This window comes from Pristis pectinata, chromosome 6 (genome assembly GCF_009764475.1).
Source record: "Pristis pectinata isolate sPriPec2 chromosome 6, sPriPec2.1.pri, whole genome shotgun sequence".
Lineage (NCBI taxonomy): Eukaryota > Metazoa > Chordata > Chondrichthyes > Rhinopristiformes > Pristidae > Pristis > Pristis pectinata.
In genome coordinates this window covers 50,031,891-50,058,499 of record NC_067410.1, presented here as the reverse complement: position 1 = coordinate 50,058,499, position 26,609 = coordinate 50,031,891, and the positions used below count along the sequence as shown (strand labels likewise).

The window sequence follows — 26,609 nt, the reverse complement described above, 5'->3', positions numbered from 1 at the left end:
CATGGAATCTGAGGTATTATACTAGTACAGATTGAAAACTGCCTAACAGCTAACAAAGAGTAAGTGGGTCATTCTCAGATTGGTAGGTGTGACTAATGGGGTACCACAGGGATTAGTACTCAACCCCCAACTATTAGTAACCCATATACATGATTTAGCTCAGGTGACCAAATGTAACATTTCCAAGTTTACTAATGACAGAAAACAAAGTAGGAATGTGAGTACTGATGGTGAAACAAAGAGGTTTCAGGGGGATGTAGACAAGCTGAGTGAGTGGGCAACAACATAGCACATTGAATATAATGTGGCAAAATGTGAAATTTTGCACTTCAGGAGAACAACAGAAATGCTGAGTATTTTTTACTTGGTGAGAGATTGGGAAATGTTGATGTACAAAGGAACTCAAGTCTCTGAAGGCAAACAGCAGGTGCAGCAGTTAATTAAGTGGGGAAACAGTATATTGACCTTCATTGCAAATGGATTTGAGTACAAGAGTAAAGAAGTCTTTCTACAATTATGTAGGACTTGGTGAGAGCAAACCTGGAGTATTGTCAACAATTTTGGCCCCTTTACCCATTTGCTACAGAAGAAAAACAGCAGAGTTTCACCAGACTGGTTCCTGAGATGGCAGCTTTGTCATACAAGGAGAATAAGAAGTAATCTTATTGAAATTTCTAAAAACTTAAAGAGTTGAACAGGGTATAATACCAGGAGGATGTTTACCTGGTTAAGCCACCTAGATCTAGGGAGTTACTGTCCAAAAATAGCAGGCAGGCCATTTAAGACTGTAATGAGAAGATATTTTTTCAGCCAGAAGATAGTGAATCTTTGGAATTCTCTACCCTAGAGGGCTGTGAATGGTCAGTCATTCAAAACAGAGATAGATTTTTGGGTACAGTCCATTCCCGGGTAACAAACATGTTCTGTTTTTACAGACAACTTTAAGCTGATTTTGTCTATAAGTCAGAAAATACACAAAAATCACTTGATAAGTTAACCATATCTCAACAGTATTGTAATAATCAACATCAGTAGCACATAAGACTAATAATAAAGTAAAATTACTACAAGTTTGTAGATGATACTAAAATAGGTAGTGTTGTAGACAGTGTAGAAGGTTATGAAAAGTTACAGCGGGATTTTGATCAGCCAGGTATTGGGCTGATGATTGGCAAATGGCTTTCAATCCAGTTAAAGACTAAGAATATTTCTGAGGCAGATCAGCTGTGATTTTGTTGAATGGTAGAGCAGGCTGAACGAGCTTCTTTCTGAATGTTATGTTGCTGCGTTTGTGAGCTTTGGATCTCCCTACTGGACAGCCGCAAAAAAATAATTTCCTCGGCAATATAGTGCAATGCAATACAACAACTTATAATGCCTGTTTAACTACCTGTGATAATCTTGGAGATCCTTCATCAGAGCCGCTTCTTGAAGCTTCTCGTCAAGTTCTGCTATTATTCCAGGTCGGTGTTTAATGTCCCTTGAGACCACTTGCTTCAAAATAGGAGCAGCTGAAAGGCTTTCCCTTCTGGTCCAAGAAAGCAGTAGCCCCAATTAGAGTTTTTTTTCCCCAAGGTGGTATGAGCTTCAGCTCACTTTCTCTCCAAGCTATACAATGTTTGGTGCAGTCTGCAGAATTAATCATTTGCTTACATAATCGCCACCAAAGAATGTCATAATTATTACCGCAAAAATGTGGTAAAAGTGATTATTTTCGGGGGAGCTGATGAAGTGTCATCCCGTATGCTGCTTCGCCACTCTTAACACCAATTTGTACTGTGGTGTTTATACAGGGACTTGCACCCGGGCGACGGAATTGCAGACCGATTAAGGCCCCGGGGTCGAAGCAACGACCCGGACCACACACGCGTGCTGGACGGTTTTATTTAAATCTCCTGCAGGGTCCTGGCGTGACGTCGGCCGCGTGAGCGTCCCCCCGTTGTCATAGTGACAGGTGCTCTCATTCCTCCCAAATCCACTGCCCACTGGCGAGCAGCGGCGCGCGCTCAGCCTACTGTAGCGCGAGAGCTTTCCGTTAGGTAGCGCATGCCACCACACGCGCGGCCGCAACTCGGGCAACGTGACCGTCGATGGCGCTGCTGCTAAACGCAGCCGCTGCGGTGGAATGAGCGAGAGCCGCGGTCAGGCAGTGGTTTAGCAGTTAAGTCCTGCTGCTACCGCCGCAGCGAAAGCCTGCCTCGGGGTCCGGGAATAACAGGACGCTTTAGTGCTGGGTCAGTAAACAGCAAGGCTGTTTGCCCACACCCTCTCTCTCTCTCAGCCCCATCGCCTGGCTTGCGCGCGCGCACTCCATGCGAACCGGCCGACTCCCGGGCTCGTGCAGCGCCGGCCGAAATGTGGATACCGACCGAGGAGGAGAAATTTGGCGTCGGTGAGTAGGAGTGTTGGTGGTAGTTTAGTGGGCGGCTGTTTTGGGGGAAAAAAAAGAAATTAAATGACAGTGAAAAATGAGCACTTTCTTAATGTCATCTGCCTCCTCCCCCTCCCCCCACAAATAAAAATAACCGGTGGTGGCGAGCGGGGGCTGCACGGAGGACCAGTCAATATTACTTTATGGTTGCAAACATCTCAGTCATGATTTCCTTCAGGAAGGACTTAAAAATGAAGTCAGATAATTGGAACTTAGCTGCGAGGGAGGATGCTCGGTGCAGCTTTCCCACGATGATGGGTTTAAATGGTCTGCGCTGAGAGTATTTTTTTGGATAGTGTTGCAAGTGTTCAAAGTCAATGGAACCTGAAATGATGACAAATGAGTTTCCATACTGGGTTTATTAAAAATATCCTTAATATATAAACTGTTGCCTACAGCTTGTGCAATCGCAAGCGCTACTGCTGCACTTGGTGCTATTTTTACAACATGGATTTTAATTTGTACAGCTTAAAGTGCAAATATAAATGTTGTCTTGCCGCTGAAGCTTGTTTGTTTGTTTCCTCCTTCCGTTGTTGATTTGAATATATGATTTTTTTGGAGCTGGTCAGAGGTATCATTTCGATGGAGGGCGCTGTTATTTCATCCTGATAAAATGCACCTTACAGCACACATAAAACCTGTTGGGGATTTAAAATGGCAATGGAGGGCATGAAGTAAGTGGTGCAGCAAGCAGGTCAAAAGAGACCGGTTAACAGGTCTTTCAGTCTATGACCATCTGCTCCGCATCCTTTCAGCCATTTTAGAACAGTGGCAATGTCATCGAGGCAGTGATTTATTAAGCTTGTGAAATGTTAGAAACTCTATAAATTTACAAGTGAAGGGTTTGTCTTTGGAATTATTTACAACAAAGTTGATGACAACGCTTTTGAATCTATTGTTGAATGTGTTGCGCATCAGCATTTTACATTATTTAGTTGATACAGTTTAGAATATAGAGCTGCAGAAGAGCATAATTTATAATTGCAACGGGAGAGGAACAGTTGTTTTGTTTACTTATTTCAACACTGTCAATCACAAGCTTGAATAACCGGAATAATATTTTAGTAATGGCTGACAGCTCTGAAAGATAACCGAAAACAAAACCTGTAATTGTACTTTGTGATTTGTTCACCCAATCCAGCTAGCGTGTAGTGGAATGACAATAGGTCTCTATCAAATGTGAACTCTTTCAAATCTTTATAGAATGCAGTTGAAATGTTCCTTTCAAAATCCATTTAAATTGATCTGCTTTGTTTATTACTCTCATGGAGTGCATATATAAAGCTTCATATATTTTTGAGTTGCTCTTGCCCAATATGTTCGATTCAGTGGTCTAATTTGAAAACGAACTTTTCCACTGTCATTATCCTTCAAAAAGAAGCTATTTGTAAATCATCTTTATTTTTGTGCACCTATTAACAAATACTTCCCCCTACATATTGACATCCACGTTTTCTTTGTAAATGAAACAGGACCTTAAACCTTTTATTTACAAGCTGTTCTCTGCAATTATTTTCTAGAAGTGGTTGAAAAATGTGTATTGTTTTCAGTCGGTACTTTCTTGTAATTTCCCAATTTATGATTATTCTAATGTATGCTTTTTTAAAATCTCTTCTGTTGGACACGGTGGATTGCATTGCTTTTTTAGTTTGAAATAAGAAATAGAAACAGGAGGCAATTGAGCACCTTGTACATGCTCTGTTATTCAATAACATCATGGCTGATTGTTTACGGCACAAACCCCATGTGCAATGATTCCTTTAATGTCTAAAGATCTATCGATTTCTTCAACATGCTCACTAATTGAACCTCATTATGATGTATTTTTGATCCACAGTTTTCCCATTTGTTTCTCTACTAAAGATGTTCCTTGTTGGGTAGTACTTTGATGCTTCAAAATGCTTGGTATTCATGAATAAGTTTTGGAAAGTGAGTGTCACTGGTTGGCATTAAAGTCAAATCCAACATGGGTTGCTGTATAGCAATGAGTAGCAAGAATGTTGTCCAAATTGTGGCATGCTAACTAATTATTTTATCATACTGTTGACTGAAATCAATAAATCAGCTTAAAATAGAGATCAAAACTGGGATCTTACTGGTCTGGGTATGGTAAACCTGCTGAGCCCTACTGGTGTTTTTGTGATGACCATTTATAAGGATAGTCTAATTAAAATTAGTCTTTTATGCTACTATAGTTTGAAAAGGGCTTTTTTTAAAATCACTATTGCCTTGTGAATAAATCCAAACCAGAACATGAGGAACTTTATCTGCTTTTTAAGACATTACTGTTAATAAGACAGAGAGTTACATGTGACCCCTGAGATTCAATTATACAGATCCTGTGCATAAATATCGAAAGCTCTCCATAGCTCTTCAGTAGTTCACTGAACAAATGCAGATGAGGAAGATTATGCAGTATATTTATTCAGATATAACCTATAAACCTTCATTCACAGGATCCAATTTTTTTCTTAAATGATTCCAGGTATTTATTTCTACAATGTGACCCAAAAAATCCATTCCATCTTTGCTTACTCACATGAGATGGCTTTCCTGATGTAATTAATGTCAGTTGAATAATTTTCTGCTAGTAACCTCAAAGTTAAATTTCTGATAAATAATACTAGACTAAAAATCTATTAGGTGGGGTGTCTGATTATTTAGTTTACAGGGAAATTATTTATTTAACATGAGATGTCAAGTTCTTCACTGGCAATGCTGGAATTTATTGTTCAGATATCTATGTCTCTGAACCAAGAAGGCAGGTAAAAGTCAATCACATTGTAGAATGTGGAAAACATCCTTCTCTGTAGGACATCAGTGAACCAGATGGGCTTTAACCCCAACTCGGTAGTTTCATGGTTACTGATGTTAGCTTTTTTTAAAAAAGTTGCCATGATGGAATTTGAATTCATAGTGCTGCTAGCCTAGTTACTACAGCACCCATAAAATAGAATGGCAAAGCAAGATCCTACTTCTTTAAAGAGAATTAGGGAAAGTGTGTGCTATGAAATCTTATGAAAGTAACACATTTACATTATTCCCAGGGTGAAGGAATGAGGATAACCAAATTTATTTTTCTATCATATTGGCTCATGGTATCCAGCTATGTGGAATTACTTGGAATTTGCAATAGTATAGATGTATTTAGGTGGACTTTTGAGACCAAAGAAACATAAAGATGATTGCTGTTTCTCAGAGTTCACGCAATATTGGTAATTTGTGCATATATATATAATTCTCAAAATGATCTATGCCATTGCTCATGGAGCATAAAATAGCCCATGGTTTTTATGATAATTGCAAAAATAGATTGAGGGCAAGCAATACTTAATTACTGTTTAAAGGAAGTTTGCAAATTGGAAGGTGCTTGTAAAGTTAATGGCGAGGGGGAAATGCATTATATGATTGCATAAGTTTCTTTTCTTTTGTATATCATTTGAGATTTTGAAGTATGACTTCTGGAATGTTTATGTTGCCAAAACTAGTTTTATAAAGAGTAATTATGCTGATACAGTATATTGCAAAACCTTTATAATCAGGTGGAATAATTCACAATAAGTCTTTTGGTCTTCGTTGAGTTGTCAATCTAGGCCTTTGAATATTTGTATTTGAAATTAAAGGCCTTGACAATACAAGCATTCAAACTTTTTCCACACTGTTTAACTAGGACAGCTATGTGGAGGTCATTGACAAAAAATCCCTCCTCCCTTTCTAGGGGGGTATTTAAAAGATTCCCTGTGCACATTGTAATATTTGGAATGTCAGTCATATGACTTGTCCCTAATTCAAGTTTCTGTATATTTGGCATACGCTTTGTTCATTTCCAGATGGAAATATCTAAATTCTTTTGAGTGTAGATTTTTCACATCAATTGCTTAAGTTGATTAGTGCAACAAAAATGGTCAAATGTATTTACTACTGTTGAGGCGCATGGTCAATGCTTCCAGTGTTAGTCAGCAAATAATAAATGTCATTCTTGCTGCCTTTCTGCTCATGTTGAAGTCACTGTAAAAGGGTCTAGGTGATTAATTCAAAATAATGTAAGCACATTAATCATGAAGTTAAGCTTCATGTTCTGTTAATAGTGAAGCAAGCAATTATCACTTTGTTATGATTATTCTTAATTGTGCTGAAATCATTGGTGGTGGCTAAGATGAAACCATTTTTTACTACTAAGGTGAAAGGTAAAATTCCTACTTAGCAAAAAAAAGCAAGAGCTCTGAGTATCTCAATTGCTGTATTTCATTTGCAAAATCTTGCCACTTGCAGATTATATGTTGTGTTTACTTACATTTGGGTGACTGAATTTCAAAAATGATTCAGTGAAGTATTTTGTGACATCTCAAGAACATGTTAAATTGCCCCATAAATGTTTCATGGCTCTCTGTATTTGCATTTTAAGTGAAATAAGGTCAATAATTACTTTCTGTTAAAGTAATATACACAGGAAAGTGTGGTGCATTCCATCTTCAGTATGATTACACAAAAGTAGAGACTTGACACTTCATTCCAGTTATCTAATAATTTAAGATTGAATCTATTGGTGCAGAGTGCTTCTGTTGAATTAATCCATGGGACTAGGATACCCAAATCAATCATTGGTGTTCAGTTGTCTATGAGTCAATGTCCTCAAATCCTAAACTCTCTGAATTTGTAAATCAGCAAACTGCTGGAGATCTAAAATAAAAATCCATTCCTTCAACTTTTCTGTAAATTAAAGATAATTTGTCATCACGTTAACAATTTTTCTTTCCATAGTGCTCCCTGGGCTGCTAAGTGTTTCCAGCATTTTCTGTTTTATCCCCTACTTTACATGTTCTTCATTCAAAAAAGGGGTGTATTTGTGACTGAAGTCAATAAAGGTACGCAACACTGCACTATTATTCACTTAAATATTTTCTTTGAAGATGACCGTGTAATGATACTTTGCTCGTTTCAAAGCTTAGCATCTGCAGCGAACTTCATTGTGTTGTGAAGTAGGTCGGTGAGCTTCATGGTATTTTTTTTTCCAGCTAATCTTGGGAAAATATTTCTGCACCACTTATCTGCTTTGCTGTTATTTAGTAATTAGTAAGTTTCTTTAAGACAGGGTAACTTTGAGATATGTAACTATTTGCAATCTATTGGTGAGACTGGTGAGAAGATTCCTACCATCTTCGTTGATACCATCTTGGAAATGAGGTGGTATCTGGGAGAGAGTGCTGACATTGATTTGGAGGACTTTGCAGAGAGTGGTATTTCTCTCTACTGCTTTGAAGTGTCAGCTGTAGATTGTCCATGTCTCAGCAGCATGTAGGAGGAGAGGGTCACCACAGCAAGTTAATGGTTTGAGGTTTTCGTCTCTGAAAACCATTTTCCTCATTTGGTCAAAGACTGTGGTAGTGCATTGGAAGCTGGAGCATATGTCATCGCTGATGTCTGTCTTTGCTGAGATGTGACTCCAGCAATGTGGGAAATGAGCCATGTTTCCCATGGTCTTGGTATGGATCTTGATTTGTTGTGGGTAGTTTGTGTGGCAGGGCCTTGTTAGTAGACAGAATATTTAGTGTGAGGGCCATTCTCTCGTATGTTTCATTTGAGGAATTTACGATTACTTGAAGTTTGGTCACTGAATATGCACACTATAATTTGATGACAGAATGGAGTGTTTTTGGTTCTGAGTATAGATTGCAAAGGTTGAGCTGCGTTATTGCAGCAATGACACAGCCTCGCTTGATTCCATTTTGGACTAGAATTGGGTTTGTCCTGCACCTACTGGTTAAAATCAGTTTGCATATTATTGTGTCGCAGATGTACAATGGTATTGAGTATTTTCAAAGGACAGTCAAATGGAGAATCCTTCTCAAGTAATATTCAGAGTACACAATCAAAGTATTTCGTGAAGTCAACAAATGCCATGTAAAGTGGTTGGTGCTGCTCTGTATTCTTTACTTGGATTTCTAGCATGGTGAGGATTATGTACATTATACCCCTTGATTGTCAGAATCTGCATTGTTACTCGGGGCAGTCTTCAACCACTGGGAGGAAGTGAGTGTGATAACATTCCCCTTGGCAGTTAGCAGGGAGACCTCTCTCTAAAACATTGAATTGTAATTGGTTGTAGGGCCTGTGGTGCAAAATATATTATTATATTAGAGAGACACTACTCACAACTGTTGGAAGATAGAACAATACAGCACAGTATGGGCCCTTTGGCCCACAATGTTGTGCCGACCTATATAAACCTACTCCATGATCAATCTAACCCTTCCCTCCTACACAGCCCATAACCCTCCCTCCATTTTTCTTACATCCATATGCCTATCTAAGAGTCTCTTAAATGTCTCTATTGTATCAGCCTCTACTACCACCCCAGGCATTGCGTTCCAGACACTCACCACTCTGTGTGTGTGTGTGTGTGTGTGTGTGTGTGTGTGTGTGTGTGTGTGTGTGTATTTAAAAAAAAAACCTCTGATATCTCCCTAAACTTTCCTCCTCTGACCTTAAACTGATGTCCTCTGGTATTGGCCATTGCTGCCCTGGGGGAAAGGTGCTGGCTGTCCGCTCTATCTATGCCCCTCATAATCTTGTACACCTCTTATGAAGTCGCCTGTCATCCTGCGTCACTCTAAAGAGAAGCTCTAGCTCTCTCAACCTTTCCTCATAAGACGTGTTCTCTAATCCAGGCAGCATCTTGGTAAATCTCCTTTGCACCCTGTCGAAAGCTTCCATATCCTTCCTATAATGAGCTGACCAGAACTGAACACAATACTCCAAGTGTGGCCTAACCAGAGTTTTGTAGAACTGCAACATTGCCTCACAGCTCTTGAACTCAATCCTCTGATTAATGAAGGCCAGCACACCATATGCCTTAACCACCCTATCAACTTGCACAGCAACTTTGAGGGATCTATGAACTTGGACCCCAAGATCCCTCTCTTCCTCCACACTGCTAAGAATTGTGCCATTAACCTTGTATTCCACCTTCAAGTTCATTCTAAAGTGTACCATTTCACACTTTTCCAGATTGAACTCCATCTGCCACTTCTCTGTCCAACTCTGCATCCTGCCGATATCCTGTTGTAACCTATGACAACCTTCTGCACTATCCACAACAGTTCCAACCTTCATGTCATCTGTAAACTTACTAACCCATTCCTCTACTTCCTCATCTAAGTCATTTATAAAAATCATAGAGTAGGGGTCCCAGAATACTGTGCTGTAGTGCTCTCTGAGACTCTGACTCTCTAACAGATCCCTGCGGAACACCACTAGTCACCGACCTCCAGGCAGAATACTCTCCATCTACTACCACCCTCTGCCTTCTGTGGGCAAGCCAATTCTGAATCCACACAGCCAAGTTTCCATGGATCCCATGCCTCATGACTTTCTGGATGAGCCTACCATGGGGAACCTCGTCAAACGCTTTACTAAAGTCCATATACGCCACATCCACTGTTATTTCTTCATCAATTTGTTTTGTCACCTCTTTGAAAAATTCAGTTAGGCTTGTGAGGCATGACCTTCCCCTTACAAAGCCATGTTGACTATCCCTAATAAGACTATGTTTCTCCAAATGCTCATAAATCCTGTCCCTAAAAAAATTGCTCCAATAGCATGCCCACCACTGACGTCAGACTCACTGGTCTATAATTCACAGGATTATTCCTATTACCTTGAAGAAGGGAACAACATTTGCCATCCTCCAGTCCTCTGGTACCATTCCCCTAGGCAGGGAGGAGACAAATATCATTGTCAACGGCCCAGCAATCTCTTCCCTGGCTTCCTGTAGTAACCTGGGGTATATCCCGTCCAGCCCCGGGGATTTGTCTATTCTAATGTTTTCCAGAAGCTCCAACACTACCTCTTGACCTCAACATGCTCCAGCACATTAGCCTATTCTAAGATATCTTTATTAGTCATGTGTACATCGAAACACCGTGAAATGCATCTTTTTGCGTAGAGTGTTCTGGGGGCAGCCTGCAAGTGTCACCACATTCTATGCTGATCTCACATTCGTCAAAGTCCCTCTCCCTATTGAACACTGAAGCAAAGTATTCATTAAGGACCTCCCCTACCGCCTCCGCCTCTAGGCATATGTTTCTCCCTTTATCCGTGAATCGTCCTACCCTCATTCTAGTCATACTCCTGTTCTTCACATATCTGTAGAATGTCTTGGGGTTTTTCTTAATTCTACTAGTTTTCTTCCTTAAAACTAGATATATTTGGTTTTATTTAAATTCTTATTTGCAAAGACAAAGTACAAGCACTTGTATGAGTTGACAAGGTGATCAGTCTCAGACTTGTAGTTTTGCTTTCATTTTCTGAGTTGTAGACTTGGAGTTCTTCCTTTTGTTGCTCATAGTTTCTCATATTGTTTCAGGGCTTGGAAACACGATTTGACTCCTTACCAAGATCCATTTCCCTCCAATGAGATGATACCACATCTTTATTCCACTCCAGTCCAAATCCAACTTATTTTATTCTTCATTGTCCCGTTGCCACTGGACTATTGGTTATTATGCTTCCATTCCCATTTTCCCACTTGGCCAATTGTGTAGAGCATAGTGATTTGGCTCTGTATCAATAAAGTAACATAGAAGCATAGATTCTCCTGGCAGTTTAAACTCATGCGAGGTGTGAAGTCCTGAAGTGTATCTCACCACATAGGTTAATGCAGTGAAATACCTGTGTCCCCATTACAACCTCCAGTTGTCTCTTACTTCCACGATAACAACTAACTCTACTACTTTTGGAGACATCTTGGACTGGACACAATGTCCCTCATCTCACTGCAACCAGATTGGCAAAAGGTCTTTATTTTCCTTTATTTCATGCCAGATTAGTTCATCCTGTGGCTAATCACAATTTTGATGGAGTTGTTATGAATCTCCTTGTTGATATTTTCTTAGTATTCTCAGAGAATTTCCTGGACCCTTAACCATCTTTGTATTTGACAATCTCTAAATACCGATTCAGATTGAAAACACTTTTTTTTCTGTTCTGCAGTGGTTGTTTTAACCCTTTGACGACAACAGGTCATAAATGATTTTGACATGTTAAAGAATTCACATCTGCCTTGGTTATTGACTAGTTGCTGGATCTCTTGCATTCTTTCCACACACCATCTGATTTTTAGATCACAAGTTTTTTTTTGTTGGACCTCAGCCTCCAATTGGCTGTAGGTCTGTGTCATTCTTTTTCCCGGTGAGGTATGTTTCCAGTAAAAGAATATCTTGCATTTACAATGAACTATATCCTGGATTTTCAGATTGTTCTTATCAAACCAGTTTGGTTTCTAATAGGGAATCCAAAAGTCTTGTTGTAGGTGCTAATTATGACAGACTTCTAGGAAGACTAGGAACTGAGTACTCTGTGGCTCCTATTTCTAGATTGTGAGACACTAATTTGGCAGAGTCTTTGAGTGCTTTGAATTGATATTCCTACAGCAGTGTTTCTACTACCATTGTCACTTTGGTGCCAGGTTGGTGGAAATGACATACTGGATGAAGCAGCGGTCAGTCCAACAGTTATAGCATCTCTCATGTTGCTGATGTAATTTAGCAGAAGCCAATACTTGAATCGAGAGTGTTGCCGTGAGGAATTGTACGTGTTTCTTCAATAAGCCTATGATACAATCATTTTGTCAAGAGAAGGACTCCTTTTAGAGTTTGCTTTTTCTACTTTTTTTCTTGCCAAACATACCTTTCCAGATATTCTGGTATAGAATTCCTCTTTGGCCTTGTCTATTGTTTCTAGACTTAAATTGCATCTACTGATGACAGTGACATACTGATTCTGCTTTAGAGTGGGAAGAAGATAAAGGCAATCTCGTGTCACACAAGGAAAGTTGCTGAGACATTAGACAAGCATCACCTTGATGGCAAAACCCATGAAATGAAGATTTTTTTTCCCCCAGGAGATGGTGTGGCTGCCATTTCTTTCTTTGATCTGGCTTTTTTCTGCTCATTATTTCTGATGTTATCAATGTTTAAAGAAAAATACAGTCTGTCACTTGTTCTTCATGAGAGTCTTGATATTACAGATCTCCATTTTAGTTCGGTGTGGGGTGGCCATTGCACATCACCTACCACACAAATGAAAACCTCATTTTTGTAAAGGGGATCCTGGACAATTGGCAACCAAGCTCTGCTACATGGAGTAAGCAGGCAGTTAGTGAGTGGAGGAAGAGGATGAGTGGAAGTGGATGAAGGTTGGAGAGGTCTGAGAGGGAAAGATGAGGGATAGAGGGTTTGGAGGTGTGTTGGGGGGGCTTTGAGGGGGGAATTAAGGGAGGGTGGAGAATCGAAGGAGTTCAGTATTTAGCGGGCATGGTTAGTAAGACTGATACTTTCAGCAAGTTGTGCATTAAATCCATCTGGAGGTGGTTCAGAATATTATCTAGGGAGCTGATGATCAGTTAGCTTCATAAAAGATCATCGGTTTCTTTGTGCTCACAGATTTCAAAAAGCTGAACTTGGATACACCTTCTTCCAGAATACAATGAGTCTCCACAAATGTTCCTCTTTTTCTCAATCATTGTTTTTTTATATATATGGGGCATGTAAAGAAGTTTGCAGCTTATATAAAACTTAGCTGTGTGGTTGACAGTGAGGAAGAAATTTTCAGACAGCAGGTAAATGATCAGGTCAGTTGACCAGAAAAATGGCAAATGGAATTTCATTTGGATTATGAGGTATTGCATTTGGAGGATGATAGAAGTTTGGAACTCGTACCTGAAAAGGTGGTAGAGACGTTAAAGGCCAGCATACCATTTCCCTTCCTAATTGCTGGCTGTACCCACTTATTAACTTACACTTATTAACCCATTAAAACTTATCAATCCATCACCAATAAAAATTACTCTCCCTTTCTATTTGTTTCCCCAAAGTAGATGACCTCACTTTTTTTTCCCACATCATATGTTCTCTCTGCCAAGTTAATTTCTTTTCACTTAATCTTTCTATGTCCCCATGAAGCCTCTCAGCATCCTCTTCACAACCTACTCTGCCATCTAGCTTTGTTTCCTCAGTAAACTTGGATATATTATACATGATCTTGTCCAATCTTTGATAGAGATTGTGAATATCTGAAGTCCCAGCACCAATTCAGCATCCCATTGATCACTGTCTACTGACCTAAATGTATTGATTATTTCTGTCTCTGTTTTAAGTTCAAGTTTAATGTCATAAGCATATATACCCAGGGTGTAAATGCTATGAAAGTTAGCTTTTTGCAGTAGCAATACAGTACATTACGAACATTTTAACATAAACATTAATTAACATAAATTGTACATAATTTACACCACAAAATAAAATAAATATAATGTTAGTGCAAGTTGAGAGAAAAAGGAAATATAGTCTGATGTAGTGTTGGCTGTGCTTATCAAGTCTCAGTCATGCCTGTATAATACACCTGATACTATGGATACTATAGATGACTATGGAAAATGGAATTAATATATATAGGTAGTTGATGGCTGGTATAACTTGCTGTCTCTGGAAAAAGTGTGACACAAATATGATGAAATGTAGTTAGTTCAAGTTAGGTTTTGTATATTGCAGCAAATTTCCAGTTAGAGTTGGATTTTGCCATTTGAGGATTCACAATGCATTTAATTTTGCAGGTTAGAAGTTCAATAATTTGTTCATGACTTGTTTAGCAATTGCTTTTTCACATCGGGATCTTCAAACATCGTGAATGAATAACAAAACTACAACATTGAGGGAGAAACAGAGTTAATGTTTCAGGGGAATGACCCTCACTCAGAAATTGTAACTTTTTTTCAAAGATGCTGTCTGGCCTGATGGGCATTATCAGCAATTTCTGTTTGTTTTTTTTTGTTTCAGACTTCTGCTATGTAGGTATTTTCCTTTTACATTGAAAGTGAATGTAAGTTTTGTTTTAACAATTCCAGGGATCACCAATGGAACAAGTTTGGAATTGTATCAGAATTGCACCGTAATATTTGTAAACTTACTAATGAGGTGACTAACTTTTTCCAATTCTGACTAAACTGGTTTGGCTTAAAAATTCTACCTGTTACAGAAGGTTTCAGATCTTTTTAAATATTAAAGTTGTAACTTTTATAAGCAATGCAAAAATATTTATGACATTATTTAGAGATCACAGTACTGTGATCCTATATTTTTCATAATTGGAAAATATAATTATAACAATCTACAAAAATGATGCTTGCACTCAAGATCAAGAATTCCTATCATGTAGAATAGTTGAATTTAGTCATGTAAGATTACACTTTTTTGAAAAAAGATGAGACACATGCAGAAATAAGTTTGATTAGCAATTCCATGCTAAGTGACTTTAATGGAGTGATGTATGTGCTGAGCACAGTGCATTATTTGGGGGGGGGAATAAAGACTGTTGCTTTGATAGCTTATTTATGAAATGAAAATATCACTGCTTTAGTTATACTCAAGGGCATCTTCTTTGGACCGTTGATGAAGCAGGTAGCTATGCTTCAATGCATTGTATCTCTAAAGCTTTTGTGTTCAAGTATAGATTAGAGTGTAATATTGAGAACTGAGAACACATGAAGTGTATATTCAAAAGAAGCTTGGTCAATTTATATGAAAAATGCTATGATGCTGGAGGAGCTCAGCAGGCCAGGCAGCATCTGTGGAGAAAAGCAGGCGGTCAATGTTTCAGGTCAGGACCCTTCTTCAGGACTGACAAGAAAAGGGGAAGCCCAATATATAGGAGGGATTGCAGAGTTGGAGCAGTGAGAGAGGAACTCATGCAGCTCCCGTTGAAGAGGAAGAAAACTTCTTCAAAGTGGGCATCCTTGAAAAACTAGAGAAACAAAGGACTGCAGATGCTGGAATCTAGATGAAAAACACTTGCTGGAGGAACTCAGCAGGCCAGGCAGCATCTGTGGAGAAAAGCAGGTGGTCAATGTTTCATGTCAGGACCCTTCAAGGATGCCCACTTTGAATAAGTTTTCTTCCTCTCTTCGGGAGCTATGTGAGTCCCCCTCTGTGATCCACCTGTGTGATCCCTCTGATATATTGGGCTTCCTCTCTTCCTGTCTTCAGTTCTGAAGAAGGGTCCTGACCCAAAACGTTGACCCACCTGCTTTGCTCCACGGATGCTGCCTGGCCTGCGGCGTTCTTCCCGCATCATAGTGTTTTTCATCTAGATTCCAGCATCTGCAGCCCTTTATTTCTTTAGTCAATTTATATTTTTAATAATGTATTGCCATTACCAAATTACAGAAAAATACCTGTAAATTAGTGGAATTGGAAACTTATTTGCAGTTTTAGCCAGCGTGTTTTAGCTTCTTGTTAGAGGCCTACAAAAATTAAGTGAATTAAAGGGCTCCCACATTTTCTTTGTGTCCACTGAATGTCTGCACTCTTTGTTGCATGAACTCTGATCAGAAATAGGCATTTTGTAGAATCATTCCTGCTGTCATTAACTGTATGAGGTTTCACATCACCGAAATGTTGATTTTTAAAATCTCTATTATCAGTCGTGTATACTTCCATGTCAATGCTTTATCATATGAATTCTATTTCATTGGGCTCAACAACACATTTGAATTCTCTGCTCTTGAATTTGGATAACTGGAAGGCAGAAAGGGACAAATGCACAATGTGTATCTTTAGCCCGTCTCCTTAGAATTCCTTTGCAAACATTTTCTGTCTTGTTTCATCTTTTCTCGGGTTCACAAAGTTCTTTGAAAACCTGTAGCTTTAACTTTATCTGTAACCATGCCTCAAACTTGTTCAATACAAGATATAGGAGTAGAATTAGACCATTTGGCCCATCAAGTTTTCTCCACTATTCAATCATGGCTGACTTTAACCCCATTCTCTTGCCTTTTCCCTGTAACCCTTTAAACCCTCTTAGAACCTCTAGAATCAATCTCTGCCTTAAATACACCCAATGACTTGGCCTCCACAGCCCTCTATGGCAACATATTCCATAGATTCACCACTGTCTGGCTGAGGAATTTCCTCCTCATCTCAGTCTTAAAGGGAAGTCCCTTTATTCTGAGGCTGTGCCCTCAGTTCCTAAGACTCCCACTCATGGAAACATAATCTCCAAGACCACATTATCCAGGCCTTTCAGTATCCAGTAGGTTTCAGTGAGATCCCCTTTATCCTTCAGAACTCCATTGACTACAGGCCCAGGGACATCAAATGCTCCTCTTATGTTAAGCCATTCATTCCTGAGATCATTCTTGTGAACTTTCTCTGGACTCACTCCAGTGCCAGCACATCCTTACTTGGATACGGGGCCCAAAATTGCTCTCAATATTCCAAATGTGATTTTATAAAGCCTTGTATATAATTCACCATCCCTGGTGAAATGTGTTACGACCTTTCTTTTTGCATAATAAGAGCACAATCAAACTATGAGCATTGCTTCCATAAATTTGTTATTCAGTATGCTAATGTAGCATGTTACTTATCATATATTCCTGATTTGATATTTGAGGTGATCTTCCTGGTAATTGCCCAGTTAATAATTTCTAGCACACACAGTTCCAAGACCTTTCAGAGTACTTTGATTAGTGTGTACTCAGCCTGTTTACTCCTCAACAGGTCATCTTTTATCTTCTTTCCCTTCGACTGTTAATTGAAATTTTAGGAAGCTGTGGCTCCTTTTTGATGTGACAAAAACATTGAAGTTTACTCTTGATGGTATTAAGAAGTTATTTCTTAACTGTTGTGGATTATTTAATGTAAAACATCATAAAAGTCATTGGTAAAAATGTATAGGGCGAATAAATTGTTTTCTTGTATACCATGTTCAAGGGCTACAAATATAAGAACGCAAGAAATTTGAGAAGGGGTAGGCTATATGGGCCCTTGAACCTGCTCTGCCGTTCTCTAAAATCATGGCTGTTCTCTTTGGGATGGGCAAGGAAAAGAGTGGGAGGAGAAAGATCCAGTTGTCAAGGTCCATATGGGATAAGACTAAGAAGGAATTTGAGTAGCTAGTGTCCAAATTGAAACACAGTTCAAAGGTAATTAGATTACAACCCAAGTCCATGTGCAAATTTTCTTAGGGTTAGAGTTGAATGTATGACTTGGATTGGTCTGGGAGAAATGGGTTTCAATTCATGGGGCACTTGCACTGTGCAGCAGATAATGCTGCTGCCTCAGATATCCAGCGACTGGGTTAATTCCTGATCTCCAGAGCTGCCTCTGGTGTTTGTACGTTCTCCTTGTGACTGTGTGGGTTTCTCATGGATACTCTAGTTTCCTCCAGTGTCCCAACGTCTTGCTGATTGGGAGGTTAATTGGTTTCTGTAAATTACCCTAAATGTAATGTAGGTAGGTGGTAGGAAAGTCATGGGATGGTTAATGGGCATGTGAGAGAGAATTGGTTACTGGGAAATAAATGTGAGAATGGGATTGAAGAGTTACTCTGTGAGCTGGAATACACTAGATGGGCCAACCAGTCTCTTTCTATATCGTAAGGAATATATGAGAATTTTAAAAATATGTACCAGCATATGTACCAGCAGGAGTTCTTTTGATGATTATTTCACCTGATTCCAGTTAGGACCAGTGTCCTAGTTAGTTGAATAACCAAGACAGTGGTTTGGCTTTAACCTAAACTCAATGGTTGTTCAGCAGCATTCTGGTGCTGGGAAATTTAGAAAGTGAAGGAGAAGGGGTAAGGTGATGATAAACAGGGTGTGCTAGGAAGTATATACTTACATTTATAGTTAGAGTAAAGAAAAATGGTTCAAAGACAAAATTGAAAGCACTTTATATGAATGCAGTTTTTGTAAAAAAAAATACAGGCAGTCCCCAGTTAAAGAACAGGTCCGTTTTTATAAATTTCAGAAGTTGATTTTGTCTAAGTTGGAAAATGCACAAAACTCATTTGATAAGGTAATCATGCCTCCATGATATAATTAACATTGAAAGCACATAAGACTGATAAGGAAGAACAATTAGTAAAAGTCAAGAGAGAGGAAACTAGTTCTGGCATTCATAGTACGTATGTTGGACTTAATAATATGGGAGCTCATGCATATGTAGGGGATTCCATAAGTCAAGTGTTCATTACACAGGTTGGCCTGTAGATGAATTAATGGCACATAGAAATAAATGAGTATGATCTAATGGCCACGTGAGAGGTAGTTGCAAAGGTCTAAGGTGTGAGTTAAATATTCTGGGATACTTAACTTCCAAAAGAGACAGGCAAAATGGAAAAAGAGGGGTACTCGTATTAATGATGGATGGAACAAAATCAGGAAAGAGAGGACATTAGAAAGTCAAGAAGTAGGATCAGTTTGGGTGGAGTAAAGAAACCGGAAGGACCAGAAAACATTGACAGCATGACAATAGACAAGCTTATTGCTCTTTGTGGCAACATTATAATCTTTTTCTTTGATCTGAAGTTACTTTCAACTGTACTTTTTAATGTGGTTTCCATATAATTTTTATATATACTTCTATCATACTCTGCTCATTCTTCCCAAAAGGCCTCTTAACTACAAGATTAATTAACTCTTTATCATTGTGAATACTAGATCTAAGCATCTGAATTCAAGGAGGATTAAAGCATTAATAAGATATGGGATCGTAGAATATGAGAGTAAACTAAATCTAATGCAAAATGAAAGTAGACCATAAATGTTTGTCATAATGAGAAAGTTAATTTGTGTCATTTACATACTTGGAGAAGAGAAAGTATATTGGGAACAAGGAAATGGCAGAGAAGTTAAACAGATATTTGTATCTATTTTCACAGAAATAGACAAAAGTGGATAATATATCTAGAATGAATGAGGAGCTGAAAGAAATTAGTATTCATTAAAGGCATTGAAGAAATTAATGGGACTAAGAGTCATAGAATTATACAGCATGGAAACAGGCCATTTGGCCCAACTGGTCCATGATAACCAAGATGCCCCATCCAAGCTAGTCCCATTTGCCAGCATTTGGCCCATAACCTTCTAAATCTTTCCAATCCATGTACCTGTCTAACGGTCTTTTAAATGTTATCCATGACCCATGATTACCTCATTGCTCAGCATTTCCCATAGTTGAGAAACCAGAGACTGCAGATGTTGGAATCTGGAGCAACAAACAATCTGCCAGAGGAACTCAGAGGTGACTTGACGGTGAAAAATCCCTAAGACCTGCTGGCTTGCATCTCAAGATCTTGAAAGCAGTGGTGATGGAGATAGTGGATACACTGGAGACATAAGGGACTGCAGATACTGGAATCTGGAGTAACAGACAAAGTGCTGGAAGAACTCTAGTCAGGCAGCATTTTTGGAGGGAAATGGACAGTCAATGTTTTGAGTCAAGACCCATCATCTGGACTGAAAGATAGAGGGGAGATGGCCGGTATAAAAAGGTGGAGGGAAGGGATGGAATGAGAGCTGGCAAGCAATAGGTGGATCTCGGTGAGGGGGATGATAGATAGTAGAGGGAGGGGTGAGGGTGGGAATGATGTCAGATGCTGGGAGGCGATGTGGAAGTGACAAAAAGCTGAACATGATGGAATCTGATAGGAGAGGAAGGTGGAGCATGGAATAAAGGGAGGGAGGTGGGGAGAGGAACCAGTTGGAGGAACGTGTGGGTAATGGACAGATGGAGAGGGTGGGGGAGGGGGAAAAGAGTGATGGGGCCAGGTGGATCAGGAGGAGAAGGAAAAGAGACAGGGGAGCGGTTACTGGAAGTTTGAGAATTAATTGTTCATGCCGCTAGGTTAGAGACTACCCAGATGGAATATGAGGTGCTATTCCTCTAATTTGCATTTAGCCTGAACTTAGCAGTAGAGGAGGCAGAGGACAGACATGTCGGTGTGGGAATGGGAAGGAGAATCAAAATGGCTGGCCACCAGGAAGATCCAAGTGGCCCTGATCGATGGAGCAAAGGTGCTCAGCAAAGCAGTCACCCAATTAATTTAAATTTATTCAGGCTCTAAATATGTATTGCAGCAAGTGAATTTTGTAATAATTGGCATGCCCACTTTTTAAAAATTTAAAAACAAGCATTCACTATGCCTTCAAAATGTCTTAAAACTTAACAGTTAGAGAGTTACTTTGAACATAAACATGTTATATAGGCAAACAAAGTAACTGATTTGTTTGTATAATACAAATACACAGTAATAAGTTAGTATTGGTGGATCTTTCATTTTAGACCTCCATCCACTTGGTTGAAAAGGCAAGAGACTTTTATTCATTATGATAATTGCCTTTTAATAACTGATTTAAGTACTCCATTTGCAGGTTCTTGAATGAGGCAAAATCTAAGTTGTGGACATCACCAGTGGCGCATTTAAAAAGTCTGGGCTCATTTATCACAATAGATAATTTCATTGTCCAAAACCTGTCATGTTGATGCTGTTCTATAGGCTGTTTTTCCCAGATTTGGCACATGCCAAAGCTATATAATTCAGGATAACTTGACTTTATGCTCGAGTCCAAGATCTCGGATACAAAATCTAGGTTTACAATCTAGGTTAAACCAAGGTCCTGCCTAATCTCTTGGTAGCAAAAAATTCCATGATGCTATTGTGAAGTAAAATGCCGCAGGTTACCCTGGTGTCCTGGACAATATTTCTTAAGCTAGACAGTTTAAGTCATTATCACTTTGCTGTTTGTGAAATCTTGCTGTGGAAATTTGTTCCCATGATTCATGTATTAAAAATGAATTAAATACTTTTGAAGTGCTCTGGAATGTTTCCGGCTCATAGGTGGTATATGAAAATAATTTTCCTTTCTATCACATCTGGGAGATGGGACCAAATTGCTTGTCAATCACAGGATTATGCACCTGGAGCAATATCTCCAGAGTCTCTGTATTCTTTGGAATGCTAATATTTCCATCATAGACCTGCTGCACCTCGTCATTTTTGTTCATCAACAAAGGAATAACAAATCTTCACTTAGTTTTCTAACTATGTCAGTATTTGATATTTTTCACAATTACTCCTGTGCCAAAAAACACTTAAGACCATATTTATGAGGCAACCTCACAAGCATTACATCTGGGTAACTGAGCACTTTGTTAGTGCAATTCACACAAACAGCGGTTACTTGTACATTCAATAGGTGGAAGAGTAGAAAGAAATATTCCCATCTCCATTCATGAGCAGTTGCTGCTCTCCAGCTTTTTTAAATTCACAGATGAGGGCTAAAGTCAAGGACATTTATATTCTTAGGCAAACCTAAATGCATATTTGTCAGTGGAAACCATTAAATATTTGCTTTCTAGAACATATTATTAAAGTGCAGTAATATCCACAATAGGCCAAACCATTTCGAGTCAGTTTGGGTCAGATATTAGCTGAATTGAAAAGAGTGGGCAAGAGATTGGCAGAGTATTCTTGTAACTAAGTTGGTCTCTTACTCCACTACCTGAAAACAAAATGTAAACCCTCAAAGCAGTATGGCTGTGACTGACATTTAAACAACATGGGGGAAATCAAGAAAGTAACTCTGGAGAGGATGGTGGGTAGTGGAGGGGTGCGGGGGGGTGGTGGTGGTGATGGTGAGAATTTGGCCCATTATGACTGTTTCATGATTCAATAAGATTGTGGCTGATCTTTTACCTTGGCTCCACTTTCCTGTGCTAACCCCAAATTGCTTGATTCCCTTTAATATTTTAGTTGGTTGTCAGATGCATAACTTTTTTAAAAAAAGAACAATATCAACATTGAATTATTTACAAAAAGAGATTAAACTGTTATAATACCTTTTAATCCCCATTGATACTTCCAAGCAGCATTAACGAATATAATTTGACTCCAAAACACCTAAGGAGATATTAGGGCAGTTGGATAACCTTTGGTCAAAAACATGTTTTGAGGAGCATCCTAAAGAAGGAAGGGGGTTAGAGGTGGAATTCCAGAGGATTATGTCAGTAAAAAAGCACAACTGCTTGTGATAGTGATCAAATTTGGGGATCTTAAAGAAGTCCGCATTGGACTAGATACTCAGTTGCTTATATAGGATACAGGAGGTAACAGCTGGACGGGGAAAATCCATGATGTATTTCCAAAAAAAGTGAGAATTTTGAAATTGAGCAATTGCTTAACCAGAAGCCAGCAGAGGTAAATAAATGCAGCGATGCCTTGTGAATGGGATTTGATAGAACAAGACAAAAGCAGCAGAGTTTTAGTTTTAACTTTTCTTACTTTAACCTCTGTAAATTTGCAGAGATTAGAATAACAAAAGTTAAATCAAGAGGCAGTAAAAGCACTCTGGTTTCAACAGAAAATGAGTTGAGGCATTTGCGGAGTCTGGCAATAGGAAATGTTAGTAATGATGTGGTTATGTTGTCTGAAGCTATCTTGATGAATTGTGTTTGGGCAGTTTGAAAAGATAGGAAATGCTAACGTTCCCTTTCATGACTTCTCTAAAACGACTGTTATAATACAGAAATCAAGGCAGCTGATTTGTAAGCCGTAAGCTTCTGCAATGAGCAGAATAATAATGGAAATGAAGAAACAGGAATAGGCCACTCAACTCCTTGAACTTATTTTGCTATTTAATGCACTCTTAATAACTCAGTAAATTCACTCCCTCTACCTCCTTCCCACCCACTATATCCCTTGGTCAATTTCAGATTCTAATTTTAACCATTGTCATTCTAACTACCTCCTTGTGCAGTGAAGTATTCTCTTAACCATTGCTCAAGGGGGTTTAGACAATTTCCCCCTGGTTGTAGAATTTACCAACTTGTGGATATAATTTCTCTGTATCTACCCTATCAGTTTCCTTTGACTATCTTAAAGACATCAGGCAAATCTCCCCTTAACTTTCCAAATTTCATGGAATACAGTCTCTCCTTAATTTAGTCTTTCCGATAAATTTATACTGCATTTCCACAAAGGCTAGTATAGCGTTCTGAAGGGCTGTCCCAGAACTGCACGTGTGGTATAAGCAGCTTCATAAAGCTGGAGCATAACTCATATCAATGTGCTTCAGTCCTTTAAACAAAAATGTCAGCTTTCAATTTTTGATTTTTTTTGTATCTGTCCATGACTTTTTAATAACCTAAATGCGTTGTCCACTAAGACTCTTTTGGACCTCTAGGATTTCATCATTGAGGAATTAATCAGTTCTGATGAAGCGTTGCAGACCCAAAACGTTGACTGTTTCTCTTTCCACAGATGCTGCTTGACCTGCTGAGATTTTCCAGCATTTTCTGATTTTTTTATTTCACATTTGCAACATCTGCAATTTTTTGTCACTTGATGAATTACTGTTCCAAATCGTTTATGTTCAAACTGGATGACCATATATTTACCTACCTCCCACAGTTTTGCCCACTTAGTCAATTTATTAATATCTCTTTGCAATTCATGCTGTCCATACGCTTACATTGCTTCTAAGCTTTATGTCAATGACAAATTTTGTATGTGGCTTTCTGATCCATTTTCTAAGTTTTTCACAAATATGCTGAAGAACTTCAGCTTCAATACAAATCCTTTGTAGGAATCCACTAGGCACATCATGCCAATTTCAGTACTTGCCCATTACTTCTGCTCTGTCTCTTGCCATTCAGCCATTTTATTCAGTCTGATAAATTGCCTTCAATCCCATGACCTTCAGTGAAGGACTTCATAAACTTCCAGAAGGCATTAAAAATAACATTAGGATTTGTTCTCCTGTCCATTCTCTTCTAAAATAAAATCATCAGTCTTGACTTGCCCTTCAGAAATCCTTGAAGTTTCAAATTTCAAGGTGTTCCATTATTTAGTGCTTAATTATAGAACCATAATTTCCTGAGAACAGATTTAGACTAACCAGCTTGATTTTCCTAACTCAATTTTCTTAAACAGCAAAGCAATGTTTTCTGATCAAAAGCAACAATTCCCAAATCAAGAGTTTTGTTTGTCTACAGTATTGTTCTTAACTACTTTAAAAGTGCTGCAGTGGAAACTCAGTAGATCTGGGGATTAAATTCATCACTATTATTTTGCTTGTGTTATTTTTAGTGTGTCTGATTTCAATAGTTTGACACATTTGTTTCTTATTCTTCTCAAAACAATGACAAAGGAATCATTCAAATTATACACTAATTTTTATTTACAATTTCTCAGATCAGTTATTAAGGCACCCACTGGTCCTATTAATTGTTGTCTTATTTGCAATTATTGCAAAGAAGTTATTTTGATACTCCTTGAAAATTTTCTACATGTCCTGTATTTTACTGCTTTATCATCTGTGGTTGTTTTTGCATCTCTCCTAGTCACCAGATTCTTCATTAATTTGTCTTTCTTTACCTTTTATTATGATTGCACTTAACAGCTCTAATTTCTTTGCCCTTGGAGGATTTGATTGTTATGGTTAAAAGCCGGCTGTGCATCAGAGTAAATTCCTTTTTGAACATCTCACATTGCTGTATTGTGGTTTTAACATTAGCTGTTATGCCCAATTTATCCTGAACAGTCTCCATTTCAATGCATGGAATTCAGTTTCCTCCAAATACAGAATCTTGGTGGCTGTTTTGTGTTTCTTCTTTTGATTGCTACTGTGTACTACTTAATCTGCTGGGAAAGAATAGAAATATTCAAAAGCTATCCAAATGGTAATATTAGGGAATTTGGGTTATCCCAGTGTTGCTCAATCAATGTTGGACTGAGGACAGAAGGAAGAAAGGTTTTCTGAAATGTGGGATCAGAAATCTAGTGGTACAAGGGGAGTAGCATTGTTGAATATAGTCCTGGGAATGATGTGGACCATCCTTTAATTTTGAAACAATATTTTTTGATGGCGATGTGACTGGTGTAAATAGTATTCAATCTGCATTGCTCTCATTGCTAATCCATTGCAATTAAAATAAAAAAAACTGCAGATGGAAGTCTGAAACATAAATTGTCAAAGTGTTGTGCGTTTTCTATAAATTGCTAAGATCTGATGGTCGTAGAGTAATACAGCACAGAAACAGGCCCTTCAGCTCAGTTTGTCCATGCCGACCAAGATTCCCACCTAAGCTAGTCCCATTTGCCCTCATTTGGCACTGCTTGAAACTTCCAAATTATAGGTTAGTTATAATGCTGTGACAGGTTTTGTTTAGAGCAACCAGATAGTTTCCAATAGTCTCTCCTGACTCTTTTTACTCTAGGTCCCAAACTAATAACTTTCAATAATTTTCAATAGCACTGAGTTGCATAGTTAGTGAGACAGGTAGGTTTGCTGGCATCACATGTGACTAACACGTGCATTTGCCTTATTGTGCATCTTCACCTTCAATAATGTTGGTTGCCTGGAGAAACAACTTCATCCTTTTGATAAGAATTGAGGGGATTTTTGTATTTTGTTTAGCTTCCCTGATTTTCAGTATTCCCAGTCTGGGCAGTCTACCATTTTTGTACTATGTACCACTTTGTCAGAGGAGGCAGGCTTTTCACTTGCAATCAATTTTTGGTGCATTACCTCTTTTCCCTTGTACTCAAGTCTGCAGGTCAATTTGGTGCGCTATATCTCGAGTTTCCTGGACTCAATTTACTGACACAGAAGAACTTTGTCATTATTCATCGAGGTAATTTTCCTGTCTCATCGTTACTGCCAGGATGGAATCAGTGGTGAAGCAGTTACTGCTGCTGCTACAAAGCTCCTGCGACCAGGATTCGATTTTGACCTTGGTGCTGCCTGCATGGAGTTCGAATGTTCTCTCTATGACTATGTGGGTTTCCTTCAGTGCTCTATTTTCCTTCTAATTTCCAAAGATGTTCTGGTAAACTAATTGGCAACTGTAAATTGCCCCTAGTGTATGCGGGTGACAGGAGGATCAGCAGAGAGATGATAGGCATCTGAGAGATAATAATTTGCAGGGAAGTAAGGGAATGCACAGTTGAATGACCGCTTTCTCTGAGGTACAAAAATAAGAAACGTGACAATGTGTTTTCTGTAAGTTGCTAAGATCCAACAAAATTCATTTGTAGAGTGCACGTTGGAGACACAAAGAACTCTCAAAACAGTGTTTTCTCTTTATTCAGGGATGAGTTGGATTGCTTCTCTGGACCTTTCCAGAAACATTGTTGTAGACCAGAGCCCAATTAGTCATGACATAATCCTTAAATAGACTTAAAGCAATGATTATTGGTCAAATCAATATTACATATTCTACGGCAGTATCTTCTTTAAACCACAGAATTATGCATTTGTTCGAACCATTTTCTATTAATCCCAGCCATATTTAATTGTAATCTTAGTCTCTATGGCATGTACGACAGAGCCCAG

General features: G+C 38.7%; 1 protein-coding gene across 3 annotated transcripts in view; it reads left to right on the top strand.

The window, feature by feature from the left end:
* The first annotated feature begins 2,113 nt into the window (after positions 1 to 2,113).
* Positions 2,114 to 26,609, top strand: part of dock3 (dedicator of cytokinesis 3) — an 822,502-nt gene continuing 798,006 nt past the window's right edge. For all 3 annotated transcript variants that reach the window (XM_052017225.1, XM_052017226.1, XM_052017224.1), the window contains exon 1: positions 2,114 to 2,392. In XM_052017225.1, coding sequence (XP_051873185.1) covers positions 2,356 to 2,392 — 37 coding nt within the window. In that variant the 5' untranslated portion in view covers positions 2,114 to 2,355. The remainder of the gene's footprint in view (positions 2,393 to 26,609) is intronic.